This window comes from Leptosomus discolor, chromosome 1, assembly GCF_034619465.1.
Source record: "Leptosomus discolor isolate bLepDis1 chromosome 1, bLepDis1.hap2, whole genome shotgun sequence".
Lineage (NCBI taxonomy): Eukaryota > Metazoa > Chordata > Aves > Leptosomiformes > Leptosomidae > Leptosomus > Leptosomus discolor.
In genome coordinates this window covers 105453830-105472415 of record NC_141391.1, presented here as the reverse complement: position 1 = coordinate 105472415, position 18586 = coordinate 105453830, and the positions used below count along the sequence as shown (strand labels likewise).

Here is an 18586-nt window from a genome sequence, read left to right as displayed (position 1 = left end):
TCGGCATTTTCCTGCTTTTTCCCTGCGGCTGTGCCATCCTTGCCTTGCATATAATTTGGACAGATTGAAATACTTCAGACTCTGCTTGATAAGTGTTTCTGGTCATAATTGTGACTTTAACAATTCTGGGCCCAAACCTCCCTGCTGTGACTTTGCTAAGAGGAATGGTCTGATCTTACTCTGTTTATAAAGGAAATCACATTGACCTCACATGGCTTTACTCTTATAGGTATATCCATAGGGCTGGATTCCTTAATCAAGACACTGAGGTTTGCATTTATCGTTACTATGTAGTACTAGCAAATGCATTTCATTCCCCAGTCTCTCTTCATCTGCCAATATGCTATAAGAGCAAAGTGTTGTGGAAAATCACTTCATCAGGAAGGAATCAAACGCCATTGCGAAATTTTCCTTAGAGTAATCCCATAATCTGGCAGTTCTTTGAAGGAGTCGTGCATCTGTAATGTGCAGACATCTTATTGCTAGGGAACAAAGCTCGCCTGTAATGACTATTTGATGTTAAATTTAAGCTTAAACAAGACTGCTGTAAACGTTGCTTCTGCATGACACTGCCTTCACATTTGGATTTCAAAGAACTGTAATATTAAATTGTTTAAAAATAACGTTTATTGTTTCCAAAAATAATGCTGCCATTCTCAGATTTTAAAGTACTGCTGACTGTGCTTTGTCTTCTGAGAGTTTGTCAGCTTTTCCATCACAGACCCTGATGAGAAGAATATGGCGTGGGTTTTATTATCTTCAGCCAGCTGAAATGGCAAGTGAGGTGAAATTTTGACTCTCCTGGATATTGAATGCTTATTTGTGTAACATTATGTCCATTAAGATGGTTCTGGTGGAGGCATCAGGAAACCTCATATGCTATCCAGTTCCCGAAATATTTTGAAATCTCCCCAGGTTTCTCGTGACCCAAATATTTAAAGGTAGTGGATAACTAGCAGGAGCATGGGGACATGTAAGAGAAGATGTGTGACACCCAACCTCCTTTGCAGCCCCACCACACTGTAGTTTTGAAATGCGAGAGAAAAGCAGTAGCTCTGTCCTTGTCATCTCCTGTATATCTGAGCAGTAAGGAGAGGCAACAGAGAGAACAGTTATTGTGTCTTTTTTCCTCCCACCCAACACAAAAGTCAATGGGGAGAGGGAGACTGATTTCCTAAAGCGTGCAAGAGACAGAAAGCTATTTAATGCTTGTCTATATGTAACTGGATTTGCCAACATGGCTTTAACCAGTGGAGCTATTTCTGTACATGTGAAAGTGCAAACCTAATTTAGATCAGCGAATGAAATTTCCGTGTTGGTATAGCTTAGATCAGTTCTCAGAATAGAATGAAGGACTTAGGCCAATATAAATGCATATCATTAGGATTTTTTGCTGTTACAGCTATAACAAATTGGGTTGTGTTTTTCTTTTCTGTGTTCTTCAATGACATTACTATGCCAGCAATGCTTTTAAGACCAAGCCTTACTTAGGCAGGTCTTGTGTGAGTCTGTCAAACAGCCCCTAGCAAAAGCAAACAAGCTTTCACTAGTCAGACGCGTAGGCAGACCTGAAACAAGAACAGAACTGGCTGGCTATAATATACATCAGGCTCCACTGAAGGATAACATGAAGTAGGTTTAGGCCACTTGACATTCAGGATGTCAGGTACTCAGGCAGGTAGAAAAACCCATGGCTATGTGAATTGTGGTGAAAAGCAGCTAAGCAGCATGGCTGTAAGTTAAAACTTCTCCTTTAGAGTTGCAAAAATGTATGTGCCAAACACTTATCTTTTAGTAGTTCAGGTCTCAACTAGTGAATGATTTCCACTCTTTGAAGCACTTTCCTGGCACCCAACTGAAATCGAATGCAAACTGTGGGATCCATTTTCCTGATACTGAAAAAATCCACCATCTTTTTGCTTTCTACAGTGTAGCTCCCAGCCCCACTCTGCAACAGGACAGGTCTTCATGGGTGCAGAGCTGTGGCTGTCTGGATAACACCAGGTCAAATCTCGCTCTTCAGTCTAGTTCTGACAAAGGACCCTCCACCATCACTGACGTCAAAAAGAAAAGTGATTCTCCCCCAGAACTGACAGCTGAAAACATCTGGACAGTAAGTACAGTAACTTTATGAAATTGTATTTTGGGTTCTCTGGCACAGTGTTCCTGTTCAGGCCAAGTCACTAGACTAAATCTCTGCTGGAGAAAAAACTAGATTTCATCCCCTCCTGATTTAACATGGTCCTTTGTAGTGTTACCACTGCAAAGCTGTTTGAGCTGTATGACTGGGACCTGCTATCTCTATCCTTGGAAGTTATGTGCTATTCATCCTTATAGGCAGCTTCATTGCTCCACCATAAGTAGTCTGCAAACAGTTATCAGATCAACCATTTCCATTGGGAAGCTCTCTCCTAGTATCTTTAGAGAATGTAGTGTGCAAACTTTGGCTTTATTTTTCTATTTTTTGAACAAATTATTTGCATGCTACCAGTGAGAATATGCATCTTGAGAGAAACCAGTGAAGTGTAGAATCAGTGATGCCAAACATGCAAGTTATTTCGGTAGCTCTGAGCTCAGATGAGGTTTGCCCTGGCTGTGGGACACATTCAATTGTGCTTGGCCCCATGGAAGAGTGGGTTTTGATCGGTCTGTGGCTCAGCAGCGGCCCTGGAGCCCAAAGGAAGTGCCAGTACCTGCAGGGGGGGAAGGGGAACCTGGCTGGAGACTGCTTTGCAAAACCCCAAAGCACTGCTGGCACCAAGAAAATGTCGCTAGCTTACTTTAGCTGATGTTGCCAATATCTTCATCTTCTCCAAGTCTTCACATGTCCCTCTCAATACTAGAAAGTGAAATTTCCATACTGCTGTAAGCAACCCAGAGACTGTTTCAAGCACTCACACACCTGTCAAATTCCCAGCAAATATTCTGTCAGTGTCGCCCATGAACTTTCATCCAGAAACTCTTCAGAGTCCATCTCCCAGTAGGGGAGTCCAGCTGCAAAGCCCCCCTCCTGCTCTCCCAGCACCAGGGGTGTCTTCAGCAGGACGGTGTCAGCCCCTGCCTCCTCCACCTCTGCTCTACACCCCAAGAGCAGGAGCTCTTTCATTCATTCTTTGCAGTTAAAACTGTCCTGCAGAGCTGAGAACATCTGTGGCACAGACTTAAATAATATCAATCTACTGATTTTTAAAGTCAGACTAACAGGAATCTAATTTAAAACCTGGAATAAAGTTGTAAGTATATGACTTACCCACACCAAAGCCAGTGTCCTTATGCGGGTAATATCCATTACTTCAGACTGAGCTTTGGAAACAGGCTTATACAAATTTTTGTCCCTATGCAAATGGAAGCATTAGCTCTGAATTGCCTGGCTTTTGCTAGCTTATATCAGATTCAAAATTATTTTATGCAGGATTTTAACATTTATATTCTTTAATGCCTCTGACCTTCTTGTCTGCCAGGCAGCTGTTTAGTGTCCCCTTGGATCCGCTCCAGCTGGAGCTGAATTCAGATGTCACTCTGGGGGCTCTCCTTTCTCACATCAACTATTATTCCTTTAAAAATGCAAATAAATAAAACTATAAATTAAAAGAATCAAGATAAAACATGCGCAGGGTTTTTTTTTTAATCTTTTTTTTTTTTTTTTTTTATTCATCAAAGGCAGCTGAGTCCCTCTAGTGCTTCCGTGTTGTGCTCTGCACTTGTTCCAGGAGGAGGCTAATGAGAAATGGAAAATACCAGTCTTCATTATTTTAGCATATCCCCAAATGTGTGTATTTGTTCACTGGGAGAGTAAAAGGAGATGGACATTACATTTCATTAAATTCACTTCTAAATCTGCCCAGGCCTGATTGTGAAATCTAATTTCTGATATACATTTCAAGGTTTCCACAATTAACAATTCCACAGAAGTCTCTCTCCCTCTCCTCTCCTCTCCTCTCCTCTCCTCTCCTCTCCTCTCCTCTCCTCTCCTCTCCTCTCCTCTCCTCTCCTCTCCTCTCCTCTCCTCTCCTCTCCTCTCCTCTCCTCTCCTCTCCTCTCCTCTCCTCTCCTCTCCTCTCCTCTCCTCTCCTCTCCTCTCCTCTCCTCTCCTCTCCTCTCCTCTCCTCTCCTCTCCTCTCCTCTCCTCTCCTCTCCTCTCCTCTCCTCTCCTCTCCTCTCCTCTCCTCTCCTCTCCTCTCCTCTCCTCTCCTCTCCTCTCCTCTCCTCTCCTCTCCTCTCCTCTCCTCTCCTCTCCTCTCCTCTCCTCTCCTCTCCTCTCCTCTCCTCTCCTCTCCTCTCCTCTCCTCTCCTCTCCTCTCCTCTCCTCTCCTCTCCTCCCCTCCCCTCCCCTCCCCTCCCCTCCCCTCCCCTCCCCTCCCTTCCCCTCCCCCTTTTATCTCTATGAAAAACTTCTAATCCAAGTTTGGCCTCTAGAGTTAATTCAACATTAATTAAGATTCAGATTAAACAAATGAAGGCAAGCTTTTCTTTTGTCTCTCAGGTTTAACCAGTGCTGCCCTAAATCAGGATGGGTGTAAGCATGCACTGAACTGCCCTGTTGAATCAGAGCTGTACCACAACATATCTTTCTTTTATTAAAGTAGTTACAGACAAGGCCCGTTTTGTGACTCAGTTTAAGGAGTACTTCGTGGTTTTGCTGCTTAAGTTAATTATTCAAAGCTCTTGGTAGGCAAAAGTGGACAATACGTGTGAGAAACATAAGAAGTACAGACTTTAGTAGGATGTTGTCAATATTTATGCAACTTTGAAGCCATTTCTACTATAAACAATGTCCTAGTGATGTCAGATTTAGCCACTGCCCAGCTGCCAGACATTGCAGAATGACCCACTTTTTTGTGCTTAGCTGTGCCTTCAGTGTATGTCTTTGAGCATCCCTCTTTCTTGATATCGCAGCATCCTTTTTTTTTTTTTTTTTCCCCCGTCCGGTTGTTAGAGAATTGAAGAAAACAGAATAAGAAAAAGAGAAGTAAATTGTTTTAAAGCTTCGTATTTTTGATGGCATTTGTTTTCAATTAGAATAAAAAATTAAAAAAGATTCCCCATTAACATGTGTTGCTTGACAGATAAATTTTTAGTCCAAAGAACTGAATTTCAGTTGTTTTCTTATCCCTAATTTAATCTCCAGTTTTGTACATGAAAAATCTTACAAAGTGGCAGTATATATTTCAATTCTTTGGGAGAAGACAGGCATATTGTCTTATATATGAACATACATATGTCTTATACTGAAAATTACATTGGTTCACAATTAAAATGGCCACTGCTCTCAGCTTGCTTGATTATAATCTCTACCATATGACTTCTCTTTTCCCTTAGCTCCGATTGTTCCCACTCTATTGGAACAAGAAGCTCCTTTTTGTGTTTGTAGGAAAATATATTATAGTTGAGTGCAACTAATATTGGAGAAAATATTAATTTTCAAGTGGAATATCTGGGAAGAATCATGAGCTGGTAGAAACACGAATTAGTTTTGTAGCAATCTTACACAAGGACGACAGATTTTGCACTGGTTCAACCTAGATTCAGGATGCTTGGATTTAAATATTGCCCAGGCATGTGGGATCTTACTAGCTTACAGTCATAGGCTGCAATACGACAAAGGACTATCCTTTACGACACTGAAGCTATCAAGCACATGTAGCCAGCTTACAGACAAAGGTGCTGTATGAAAATGTGTTCTTATTGCCCAACATTAAACCTCTTTTGCACAAGACCCTGTTACACTGTTGGGTACCATAAAATAGATCTGCGAGTCCAAACAATGCTACTTTCATCTCCAGCAATAATCACCCTGCCCCAGGCTTCGGGAGCACAAGCATTTATTAAAACACCATGTTCATAACATCATTTGTGAACCTGATAACTGTTTTGACTTCCCTTCTGTTGATATAGGTTGGTTTGCATTTTGAGGGGGAATATCAAGCATGAATGCATGTTTGCAGCTGCTGTTTTACTAGGAAAGCATCAAGGTTTGCTGCTGCCATGGGAGAGCTATCGAGCGGGTGCTGCTAGGAGAGGTGGCAATCTCCTGGTCTGTTCTTTTTGTGCCTCCACATGTTATAACAGTGCACTCTGTTTATGCAAAATGGGGCAAAATGCAAATGTTTAAGCAAAATGAGGGCTAGTGTTGAATGCTTACCTGCACTCCAGTTGTAGCCTAGACATGTCCTAGGGATTCACCTCTGTTTTTGGAGGGTGTGGGGGCAGACAATTGGTTTGCTATGTTTGGGTGACCTTTGCTAGGGAAAACTTTTCACCTAATTATACCTCCTTTGCCTCGAGGACTAAGCAGTCATGACCGTATCACACAGGATTTGATCTTTGCTCCAAAGGGTGGTTGATAGGCATGTTTGCAGTTGCATGGGGTGAAAAGCTTTCCCAGGTGTATGAGGCCCAGAATAACGTCGGGCTTTTGAAGCAAAGCTGCGCAACCAATTTCACAGCCAGCTGATGAGCAGAAGCAAGATTATGGTGGGATAGTTTGCTGAGGAGTCTGGGCTATTCTGAAGCTGCCTTTCCGAATTTCTTTAGGAGTATTTTCTTCTCCATCCCCTAACCTAGCTAGTGGGTTAAGACATTTTGTGTAAAGTTTTCCCACCTAGACCATATCACCTATTTGTCCTACAACATTTGACAAACCACATTACTGTGCATCTGCTTACCCACTTGTGATGGGGCAATGATAAAAGTGAAGGCCTTGCTCGGGTTTTTTTGTACAAGGTGTGCCAGACTGAAACACATACACTGCTTGGAGACGTTGATTTGAATGAAAGCTGCTGTGAAACTACAAACGAAGAAATCCAGTTGCCAGATTACAAGCTATATTGAGCTGCATTTCAGAAGATGAAATGCCAGCTTTGCTAGTACCTGGCAAATCATAGTGTTCATACACATAACTCTGGGGCCTTTATTCTCTAAGTCAATGTCCTGACATTAAAATTACAGCTCTGACTATACTCAGGCAACTGACGGCTCTGAAATGCAGGTATCAGCTGCTAAAGAACATAGCAGCTCTAGACAATTTCAGGATTTTTCCATACCAGATATATAGAATTATTTCTTTACTCTGAAAGTTCAAACAGAACCAGCTTCTATAATAGCAGCCAAACTTTCTCTGCTCTGAAACCACATGTATTACAATCCACGGCAAAATAGTTATTTGGGCAACACCAACATCTCTTGGTTTTACAACAATTGGACTAAAGAAAGGGGAACACAGCAGCTTAAGAACCTTATCGCATACTGTTGGGGTTTTTTTCCTGTTCACTGTTAATACAATTTCAAGCAGTAAATCGTATTATTAATGATTTTAACAGCGCACAGGAAAACAGCTACTCCAAATGTCCCAGTAGCACCATTTATAGTGCTTACCCAGCATAGATACCACAATTTTACATCTAATCAGCTTGGAAGGGAGTTCTACAGCATCATCATTTTCCTCTTCCAACTCACAGTTATTTTCTAACTTAGATGGTGAAGTTTGAAGATTGGGAGATCTAACCCTCAGGCTGGACTTCTGTCCCAATGCCAAGCTCTTTAAGGCCACTGAAAAGCTGGAAAGAGTTTTTCCTCAGTCTCATGATGCTTGCAATGGTAAAGAACTACTCACTATGTTGCTTTCATTTGCCCCACTCTGTCAACATGGAGACTTCAGCCTTACCATGAAGAACTGGAAGGTCACTCAGCCTTGAAAGCAATGAAACCACGTGTGGTTAAAGAAGATGCATTTCATTCTTTTAGATATCTGTCTCTCCCCACATCTCTGAAAATACTTGAAGATTTCATCTACCAAACCCACACTACTCAGCTAAACCCGTTTATCTTATGACACGAAAATGTCTAAAAAAACAGGCTATAGCATCTGGCTTCTCCGAACCCGGGAGGAAGCCAGACAAATTTGGCTCCAAACTAGTGTGAGGTTGTCCTCAGCTGAAATGCTGAGCACTGGAAACCTCCCACCCAACCTGTCAAGCTGGACAGCTGAGACAGCCTGCTGGAAAACAACCTTTGTCTAGGGTCTGAAGCCCATTTGGGCGTCAGTGGAACCAGTGGCCTTGGTCCATGGAGAGAGTGGCTGGGCTGGCAGAAAGCACCAGCTCTTACACTCACCCCAACACAAGTTTCAGTGCCACTTCTGCTCCTGAGATCGTGCCTTATGACTCAGTAATAAAGTGTTGCGATTCCTGCTCACAGTAACGAAGTGCACACAAAACACGCTTAACTATCCAGTCCTTTGTAATAAAAGCTACAAATTGCCAGACTCTTGGTGCAGGGGATGTGTTTAATTGTGGTCTTGATTGCTACACAGCTAAACTATGCTCCACTGGTTTTGCTTGTTTCCCTTTGCTGGGTCACCCAGAGCAGCAGACATTCGTGTAACTAACAGGGGCTTTGGAAGGGAGCAGGTCTTTGACTTCATTGCTTCATTAATACATTATTTGGAGCATGTTCTCTATAACACAGCTCTATTAAAAATAAGATATAATTTCATGAGCCATATTACTGTGTAACAGATGCAACTGCTGAGGATTCACAATCTAGTCAAAGAAAAATATGTAGTCAGTAACTACGACTTGAAAATGCAGTCTTGGTCAGCTGTGCTACAAATACAGGTTAGCGAGTGGACCTTCTGCTGTTGTGGTTATGCTCTGAAGAAATGAATGCTACCATAGCAAATAGGCTGCCATTATATCATAACTTTTATTGTTCATCACTCATTTTATTATCCAGCCACTGGCAAGAGTGTAAAAACCCAAGTTGTTGTTATTGCCATTTGTTATTGTAAAATACCGAATGTGTTTGATTTCCCTCCCCGGCTCTGACTCCTCACTTAGCTCTAGTTAACCACTGGGCTGATTGATCTTGACTGATCTAATCTAGGTAATTCAGCCTGAAGCATTTTGGAAATGGAGAACACTTCAGCACCTTTTCTTAAAAAAGGGGGAATTTGCTGCATTTGATTGGATCCAAATTCCCTTCAGCATGAAAGGTGGTGCCTGTGAAACACCGTTTTTCTCTTCCAAGAGTCCCTTCAAGGACTACTGAGAGAAGTGAGAGTATGTCAGCACTTTGGGCTTGCTTTGATTGATATGGGTAGGTACGGGAGAAGCTGTTTCCTCCACAGGACTTTCTTAGCCCTGCCTTGAATGTTTCTTTTAGGTTGATGAGAGCAAATTTGGGCAAGCACCAACACCCAGCAGCCGCGGCACCTTGCCTATTCTGTAGATATCGCAGGGTCTCGCAGTATCAGGGCCATAGCTCCTCAGGCTCCGAAGTGGACAGTGTTTCAGGCAACACCAACCAACAGCTACGTGTTAGGATATGAAGTCTACAAGGAGTAAGAACAGCAGCAGAAAATGAAAATAAAATTTTCATTTTCTCTTGAAAATTTACACATTCCTAATTTTAACTTGCTGCAGTAAAATATACATGTATATATACATACATACAAATCAATAATTATTTGTTGTATTTATAAATATTTATAAGAACAGTGATTGGCTGCCTCCTAAATAATGTTGGAAGTCAAATGTTTCCCAGTATTTTTGCATGTCAAAGACAAAGTAATGCACAATGAAGTGTGACGTGATGAAAATTTTTCTGTGTGCTTTAGAGGGGCCAGAATTTTATCCCTGGAATAAAGTGGGAACTATTTCTGCAAGACAGAGTCCAAACATTGGCAAAGGAAGTTTTAATAGATTTTTACATGACAGAAAGCCAAAAGTATTCATAAATGACTGATGTCTCAAATTCCATGGCAAAAATCCTACCGAGTTCAACAGAAGATTTTCCCTTGACTGCAGTGGTCATGAGATCAGAAATGAGGGAGCAAAAATCAGTTTCTTGATGCTTAGTATGTGTTTTAAAATTATAGAACGTGTTACCAACAGCGTTAGAAGAGCTCATTCATACAGTACTTCTAATTAGAAAAGCATGATCAGGAGGCCCTCCAGAAATTTGTGAGGGAAAGATCTGACTGCTAGTTAATGGCTTGGAATTTTGAATGCTTCTTTCCCAGTAGGGTAAGGTTAAGCAGAGCAGGTAAAACTGCTACTTTTGTACATATTTTGCTGGTTATAAACACCACTGACAGCGATACTCCCTCTGTAAGCAGTTACTAAAACCAGTGGCATCAGTCTAGTTGCACTCCATTTTTTTAAAAGATGAAATGACAGTGCTGAGCACCCTGTTAGTGGTTAAGTAATAAAATACAAAATTACCCCTTTTAACGGGGTATATGACATTATGGGTAGAGTTTTCCAAAACCCCTTCACTAACACAGTCAATTAGTAGCCTAAGCTACCAGTCATTTTGAAAAATGTGGTTTAGCTTTTTTCATAACATTTGCCTTCGGTTCCAAGCTCTTTCCACTCGATGAACTAGTTTTACTCCAGTGAAATAAAGACGCTCCATTTCCAAAATTTATAGGGTTCATTTATTACCTCTAGTAACATATTATACTGTATAAATACTCTATCCTTGTTATATGTCCTTTTAAAAAAGCGATAACTTAGAAGATCACATTAGACAAGAAGTATAAAAATAAATACGCTCATTATATGCATTTATTACAAATTATAACCCTTCCCAGAAGGGAAAGAAATATAAATACTTATAAAGTATTATATTAAAATCTATAGTAATATATTTTACTATATACATATGGAAAGCCATATTCTCTCATTGTCTATGGACTGGCACAAACTTTAATTATGTGAATGCTGGCGTATTGCTGTGGATGGACCTGCTATCCTTCAGCTTTGTCTTCCCGCCTGATCAGTGATTTGAGCACTACAAACCCATCAGAGGCCACACAGGAGAGGTTTCCATTCATAGCGGGATTTCTTTGATTTTTTTTTTAACCCAAATGCAAATAACTCCCATTGGCTGGGGAAAGGTAAAAGATCTGAATGTGAAAGTATGACTCAAATGCTCACAAATGCCATCAGTCTGTTTGACAGGATGGTAGGACCAAGCTCGAATCAGAAAAGCCAGTGGAAGGTATGCAGAAGGCACAAAGAGCAACTTATTCAGAGACACTACCTGCTCCATGAAGATTTCCACTTTTTCTAGCCTCTGGTTTACATATGTCACCACAATGGCATTGGAGTGGATGAGAGAAATGGACAAGCACATTGGGATGACATAAAGATGCTTTACAAAAAATGACATTCTAGTTATTTGTGGAGTTGCCTGACTGTTCATGATATTTCTTACTCTTTACAGGTAGAGAATATGGCTTTGTTTTTATATAAAACTATTCTCTGAAACAATAGCAGCCATGAATGACATAGTTAAAACTCCTTTTCCAATCCTGTTTTTTGCCCTTCGTGAGGTAGGTAAGCCCTGACCAATTATTTTAAGCCATCTTTTCCGCTCCCCTTTCCCTCCCCTTCCTACATATAGGGACTTGATAAGTACCACAATATAAATCCAAAAGAAGGGAGAAATAACCGAACCCCAAAATGTTTGCTCAAACACATTTTGGGCACTGTTCATGTTTTGTTTAACTTGTAACAGACTTAAGAAAAGGCAATTATAGTGCCCTCGGGCCTTATCTGCTGAAGATGAGTGAGTGACACGGGTCTGCTATCCTATCAGATGTTCAGTTGGCAGGGTATTTTCAGGATGCAAGGCCAATTAAAGCTATTTGCACTGTCCCACCTCAATGGCTCCTCACCATGAATTCTGTATGCAAAAACACATGCGCTGCCTCTAAACCTCTTTTTTTTCAGTGCATTGTTCTGAAGGAAAAAAATAAAATAATAAAAAAAATTTAGCTTTCCCAACTTAAACTACTTAACTGCAGTCCGTAACATTGCAGAAGTCTATTAGGTGTTTTGGTTTCTTGGAAGACTCACAGCTTTCTTGTGGCAGCACGCTGCCATCGTAAGAAATACATTTCAACAATCTCTTCTTGAAACCTTTCCCGCACGTCTTAGAGCACGGCGACCAGTCCCCCAGCTGCCACTGCGGGCAGGGCACGTCGGCGCACGGACGGACGTCACTGGGCTTCAGCTCCTGGGCGCAGTCGGCAGCCGGTCGGCCCCGGAGGTCCCGGCACTCCACCGCCCGCCGCTGCCAGCCCGCTCCGCATGACTTGGAGCACTCGCCCCACTCCTCAATGACCCACTCAGATGAGATGATCTCCTTGATGGCATTGAAGGACTCTTTCTTTCTACCGGGCGCCTTCTCTGACCCAGGTTGCGTGGGTTTCTTCACAAAATAGGTGAACTTGATCTTGGGCTGCGGCAGGTCCCCCACCGTGAGGACCTGGATGGTCAGAGGCTCCTTCAGAGGGCTGAAACTGCGGATCCTCTCCAGGGCGGCGGAGGAGCCGCTGTACCTCAGCACACTGCCCTTGTATGTGATGTCCTGCTCCAGTGTCGACAGGGTGTAATCGCCATTGAGGATGTAGGTGCCATCTGCAGCTTTGATGGCAAGGAAGCTGCCATCGTGCCTTGCGCCCCTGTGGTTTCGCTGCTTCACCTCGATGTTCGTTGCCCCAGCTGGAATGGTGACAACATCATGGTAGCCCGGTCTGCCCAAGAGAAAAGAGAGAGAGTGAGTCCTCCGCTCTTCCTAGGAAAGAGAAGAAGCTGCCTGGCACAAGACTGAATTTCATCTGAAGCCAAAGCGTTAAGCTCATGAGCGGCCGCCCTAATCGAATTAATGGATTAAGGGATTTGCAAAGTCACATCCCATGTTATTGCCACAGCAGAGGCATGCCCATGTGTAAGGGGCTTTTTTTGTGCTGGGATCTCACTGTAAGTTATCTTAAGTCAGATGGCTCTGACAGATCAAATCTCAGTTCCAACGATAAACTGGGGCAACATCTCACTGACTTGGTGAAAGTTTCACCAGAACAAAGTAATAGCAGCAGCCATATACTCACTTTGCTCTAACAAGTGTGCCAGACACTTTCTTGCAAGTGGATCCATTGCCTCCACAGATACCGCATTTGTCAAACTTCTTATTGGATCCTATCATACGGTCGCAGCCAGCCTTTACGCACTGTCCCTGGACGCAGACGGAAGTGGAATCGGGGCTGCACGGGGTACCATCCACAACCTTTGCAGGAAACGAGCAGTAGGGTGTTCAATTAGAAGACACGCATTGCTTTGAAACTGCATAATACAACATGCAAAATGTGGACAAGTGGAAGACCTGCAGCACTCCTATTTACAGGGCTTTTGAAACTAAAACCCAAAGCAGCCCGTAGACAGGTGGAGGGATGTAGTGCTAATTCATCTCACTTGCGAAAATGATGCCACGGTGACAGGAGAAAACAACCAATTTCAGTTTTTATTAACACACCCCTCCGAAAAAAAACCCACAGAACTGTTTTACTGATTTCATAGAAAGAATATGGTTTTCTAACGTCACTAGAAGGTAGCCATGTCCTCAAAGTACAGGACCAAAATTGCTTTTAATGGTGTTCAATGTATCCTTTATTTCTAGGAGTACTGCTCTACAAAAAAAATCTGTGTCATCAGCCTGGTAGTTGTTGGCTCTCAACAGCTTATGACAGTGAGTTCAAGTAGCTATGCAAGACAAATATTTTTCCTTTTGTTTATTTTAAGCTGTCAGCGTATTAATAACTGGTACGAGAAAGCACCAACGTTTTGGCAAAGAACCCCCACAGTTTTCCAAACATATCTCAATGTAATGAAAAAGGTGGAAGGAGAGGAAAGGAAACTAGGGTGGAGTGGGTAGAAGAGGCAGTAGGTGTGAAATAACTGGAAGGACTGTGCCAGAATATTTAAAGCATGCTTGCACTGATCAAGCTCTACATGTAGGAAGAGGAGAAGGAAGAATCTAGCTTAAATGAGAAAGATCTAATTTCAGATTTCTACACTGCTTGACTCTTAACTTCACATAGAGAGTCAGAGGAAATAAAAATCCTAGTCATGATTAGATGGAAGAGGTATAGTTCTGAAATACCTTTGGCTGTAAAACAAAGAAGTATCCTGTTCCTTTTGCTCGGCAGACCAGCTTGCATCTGTCCTTCGGAGAGACACCGGCAAACTTGGGAGTCCACTCTACTGCAGGTCCACTTCCAAAAGGAGACTTGGAAAACTCATTGTGCTTTTCACACTGCTCCTCCCTAAAGGTTTTGCCTGCAGGCAGAGGAAACACAGGTGGACATTAGATCATCTTCTCTATGTGGTCTTCCTCCACAAGACACCCTTCCTCCGCCTCAAAAATGGAGAAAAGATTACCATCATTGTCCGGACAGTCCTCGATGTTACATGATCTGTATTGCACCCGCTTCCCTTCACAGTATTTCCCCCCATTCCTTGGGACGGGGTTGTCGCACTCCCTGAAGGAGTACTGCACTCCACCGCCGCAGGTCCGGGAGCACTCTCCCCACGCCCCCCAGGAGCCCCAGCTCCCATGCACTGGTGTCTGGAATGACAAGCAAAAGCAGAACAAAAAAAAGTTAATACAGTAAAAGGGTAAACAAAACCAAACCACAAAACCCACAATCGCGCTCATTTTTACCTAAGCCACTTGTAAAAAAACCCTCCAGGTTTGTTTTATTAGCTATCCGCCTCCATTTATTCAAGCCCTTTTAACTGATTACTCCCACCGAAGCCTTATCCACGTTACCCTGCAACCCAAGACATATTCTGATTTCTTTTTTAATACTTACATCATAATGCTTCTTCTCAGTTTTATTCACACACTTGCCATTCATGCACCACTTCCCTTCCCCGCAACTGGTGCCGTCTGCCCAAGGGAAGTGTTTGGTTTGGCACACGAGCAGTCCTCCAGAAGTGCCAGTACACCACAGCGTCGTACACGTACTAGCTGCATCGGGGCAGTGCTTGGACTCATCTCCAAACGTAAACTGGCACTGCCTGTTGGCATCGTACAACGTGCCAGGCAAGTCAGAAGGAAGCTGGATTGGTTTGTGGGGCTTGTCCAACAAACACTCACCTGGAAAGGAAGAAAAAAGAAAAAAAAAAAGCAGATGGTGCTGTCAGTGAGTTTGGTTTCAAAAGGGAACTGCCTTTACTTCGTATGATAAGTCTTTAAGCCAATTTGTGCCACCATTTTTGTAAAACTAAGGGTCTTCTAAATTCCTTGGCAGCATGTAAAAGGTTAACTCTATGCTGTAGCAGAAAGTGCTGTTAAAAAGGAAAAAAAAAAGAAAAAAAAGAAAAAAAGAAAGAAAAAAGAAAAAAGAAAAAAGAAAAAAGAAAAAAGAAAAAAGAAAAAAGAAAAAAGAAAAAAGAAAAAAGAAAAAAGAAAAAAGAAGAAAAAAGAAAAAAGAAAAAAGAAAAAAGAAAAAAGAAAAAAGAAAAAAGAAAAAAGAAAAAAGAAAAAAGAAAAAAGAAAAAAGAAAAAAGAAAAAAGAAAAAAGAAAAAAAAGAAGAAAGAAAAAGAAAAAAAAGAAGAAAGAAAAAAGAAAAAAAAAGAAGAAAGAAAAAAGAAAAAAGAAAAAAAAAGAAAAAAGAAAAAAGAAAAGAAAAAAGAAAAAAGAAGAAAGAAAAAAAGAAAAAAGAAAAAAGAAAAAAGAAAAAAGAAAAAAAAAGAAGAAAGAAAAAAGAAAAAAAAAGAAGAAAGAAAAAAGAAAAAAAAAGAAGAAAAAAAGAAGAAAGAAAAAAAGAAGAAAAAAGAAAAAAAGAAGAAAAAAGAAAAAAAAAGAAAAAAAAAAAGCAGTGAAACACAAAAGCTTCAATGCCACATGAATGGAAAGCTTAATAATCTTACCATGACCATTATCCAAAAATGTTGTAATCATGTAGGCACTACATGGAGACCACGGCTGGCTGCGATCCAGGTTGGAAAGCATAGATGCCATCATGTGGAAATCCCGGCTTATTCCATTAATACCAGCACACTGCTTTGCATCGTCATGGGGCATGTTAAACACGTGGCCTTAAAAAAGAAAAAGTTCGTTATTTTAGGAAGTCTGTCCTGTGCATTACCAATACTATTTCAAATATTACTCTCGAGCTGCTCATTGCCTGGTCTTTAAATAATAACTTGAATCCAAATAGTGCCAAATTTTAAGCAGATGGCACTCTGTCTTCGCTCCCTTCGCAGGCTTCTCCCATGCTTTTTTTTCTGCAACCGGTCAAACACAAGCTCTTGCAGACAACGCCGTGCAGGCAGGAGTCACTTTCCACAGTCCAACCCTGCTACAAGGCAAAGCTTTGCCTCCTCCCGACTGTGCCAAGGAGCGCAGGGTGCTCCGCGCACCGCAGGGCGAGCCCTCCGCGCGGGCTGGGCAGCTCTTTGCTTTGCAGCATCGAGCTGGCTTCCATTAATCCCGCGAAATCCCCTTTCAAAGTTCCAAGTACCTAGTTCGTGGGCTGTTGTAAAGGCAGCCTGTAAACCATCGTCTTCTATGATAGAGCAACTGCGGTTTAGATCACAAACTGTTCCCACATCAGCCATCCCAAGAGTATCACATGTCTTGGCACCGCAGAGGTCCTGTAAGAAATAGGCAGTTTCATTATTAATCAGATCAGAGACTTAACCTTGGCAAGAAACATCCAGCCCTGGCAGTTTGCCTTTACTTATGGAAAGAGCATAAATATTCAGCACTTCAATGGGTATGATGGCAAAAATCTGTCTTTGGAACATACAGACGGGTTACACGTAGAAATAAAATGCATAATTTCCATACTAAATATGCTAAAAATATATGGGTCAGAAATACGCTGCAGATACTGTGAGCTTCACCTGAGATGGTGCAAACAGCAAAATAAACGACTAACTAAAAAGCAGCTCGTTTGTTTTTTAGCCTGCTTTCTGAAGGTGTGATGACACAAGACTGCCTCTGAACTCTTTTTGAGAGATCTCGTGGCAGAGGGGGCCTGCAGGGGCAGGGAGAAGTGGGCGTGGGGATGGATCCGTGTCCCTCACCTGCCTAGTGAAGAGGATTGCCGTGTCGTAGTGCTCTGCGTGCCGGTCACTGGGCGGGTTGTGCTGCTTCTGCCAGCTGCAGAAGTTTCTCAAAGTCAGGGCCGCGTTGGAAGAGATATCGGGTCCCTTCCGCTCCTCGTAAATGACCATGATTTTCACCACCACGAGGCTGATGGAGTTGCGGATGCTGGGGTGCTTGTACAGCTTGGCCGCCACGGAGAGCAGCGTCAGGAGATAGTGCTTCAGCCCGCTGCCGTGGAACTCGGCCATGGACTGGTCGGCTACCAGCATGGTCTCCACGTAGCGGGGGCTGGACACGAACCTTTTCTTCCTTCTGCTTCTCGTCTCTGCATTTAAAAAAAAAAAAAAAAAAAAAAAAGGAGAGGGAGGGAAAGCGCAGGTGAGCACAAGGGGAACGCCGTAACTGCGAGAGACCACCGTAAGGAACCCAACCCCCACCGGTACTCAAGATTTGCACCTAAGGGATGTACCCCGCGGCCCCACGCCCGGCTCCCGCCCCCAAACTTCGGCAGCCCCGGCTGAATAACCTCTCTAGGCCGCCGCCGGGCGGAGGGGCCATACCCGCACCCAGGTGGGCGCACCCCCCGCCTGCCCTCGTCAGCAGGGGCGCAGCGGGGCGCAGAACGAGGCAGACACCCCCTCCCCTCCCGGTCCCCGCGGAGGGCGGTGCGGCGCCCCGACGGTACCTGCGTGCCCGGCGGGATCCGGCCCCGCCGCCTCCGCCTCCGGCCCCGCCTCAGCCACGGCGCAGCGGGCGGCGGGGGCGGCCCGGCGGTTCCCGCGGAGGCGGAGGAGGTGGGCGCCGCGGCGGTGCGCGGTGCCGGGGGCCGGCTGGATGAGGTACTGGCGGCCCCGCAGGGAGAAGGCGCCGCGCATCCCCGCGCAGAGGCTGAGGGCGGCGGCGGAGCTGGGGTCCCGGTTGACGGTGCCGGAGTAGAAGCAGCGGGTCAGGTCGTCCTCCGGCAGCGGCGGCGGCGGCGGCCCGCCCAGGTACTGCAGGGTGAAGTCCGGGGCCAGGAAGCTGCTGTCGGGCTCCAGCTCCAGCGTCAGCCGCTCCCCGAAGGCCTCCAGGCGGAAGCGCTCCCGGCCGCCGGCAGCGCCCAGGCGCCGCGGCAGCACCAGCGCCTGCCGCTCCGCGCTGCACAGCCCCAGCACCGCCGCCAGCACCGGCACCACCGCCGGCACCGGCACCCCGGTCCTCATCGCGGCCGCCGAGCTCGGCGCGGGGGAGGCTTGCTGCTGCGGCCGCTGGCTTGACGGAGCCCTTTTTATTTCTTTATTTGGGTTTGGTTTTTCTTTTAATATATATATAGCTATATTTTAGGGTTTTTGTTTTCAGGTTTTGGGGGGTCTCTTTAGTTTCTTTCTGCTGGCGGAGGGGCGGGGAGAGCCGGGCGGGCGCTGGGTCCCGCGGTCACTGCAGAGGCGGCGTCGGCTTCCCCATGGCCGGGGCGCGGCGGCAGCAGCGGCGGGGAGCGAGGGTCTGCGGGGGGAGCAGCCGTTCCCCTCTGTCCGTCTCTCCGTCCGTCTGTCCTCTTTCTCTCGCTGCCGTTTCTCCTTCTCGCCTCCTCCTCAGCTCTCCCCAGCGGCAGCGGTCGGGGAAGAAGCTCCGGCGAGTCTCCGCTCGCCCCTCCGGCAGCCCCGGGACGGTCCCGCCTGCGCTTCCACGGCCCCGCGGGGC

The 18586-nt window shown here is 44.4% G+C and overlaps 1 protein-coding gene across 1 annotated transcript; it reads right to left on the bottom strand.

Annotated features, from left to right (window-relative positions):
- Positions 1-11802: 11802 nt before the first annotated feature.
- ADAMTS1 (ADAM metallopeptidase with thrombospondin type 1 motif 1) lies at positions 11803-18108 on the bottom strand. Its single transcript, XM_086462719.1, has 9 exons — positions 17592-18108; positions 16885-17231; positions 16317-16449; positions 15724-15891; positions 14660-14946; positions 14226-14412; positions 13948-14123; positions 12899-13074; positions 11803-12544 (listed from the first exon to the last, which is right to left on the bottom strand). The coding sequence occupies exons 1-9, from the start codon at positions 18106-18108 to the stop codon at positions 11803-11805; spliced, it is 2733 nt and encodes a 910-aa protein (XP_086318845.1).
- Positions 18109-18586: the final 478 nt, after the last annotated feature.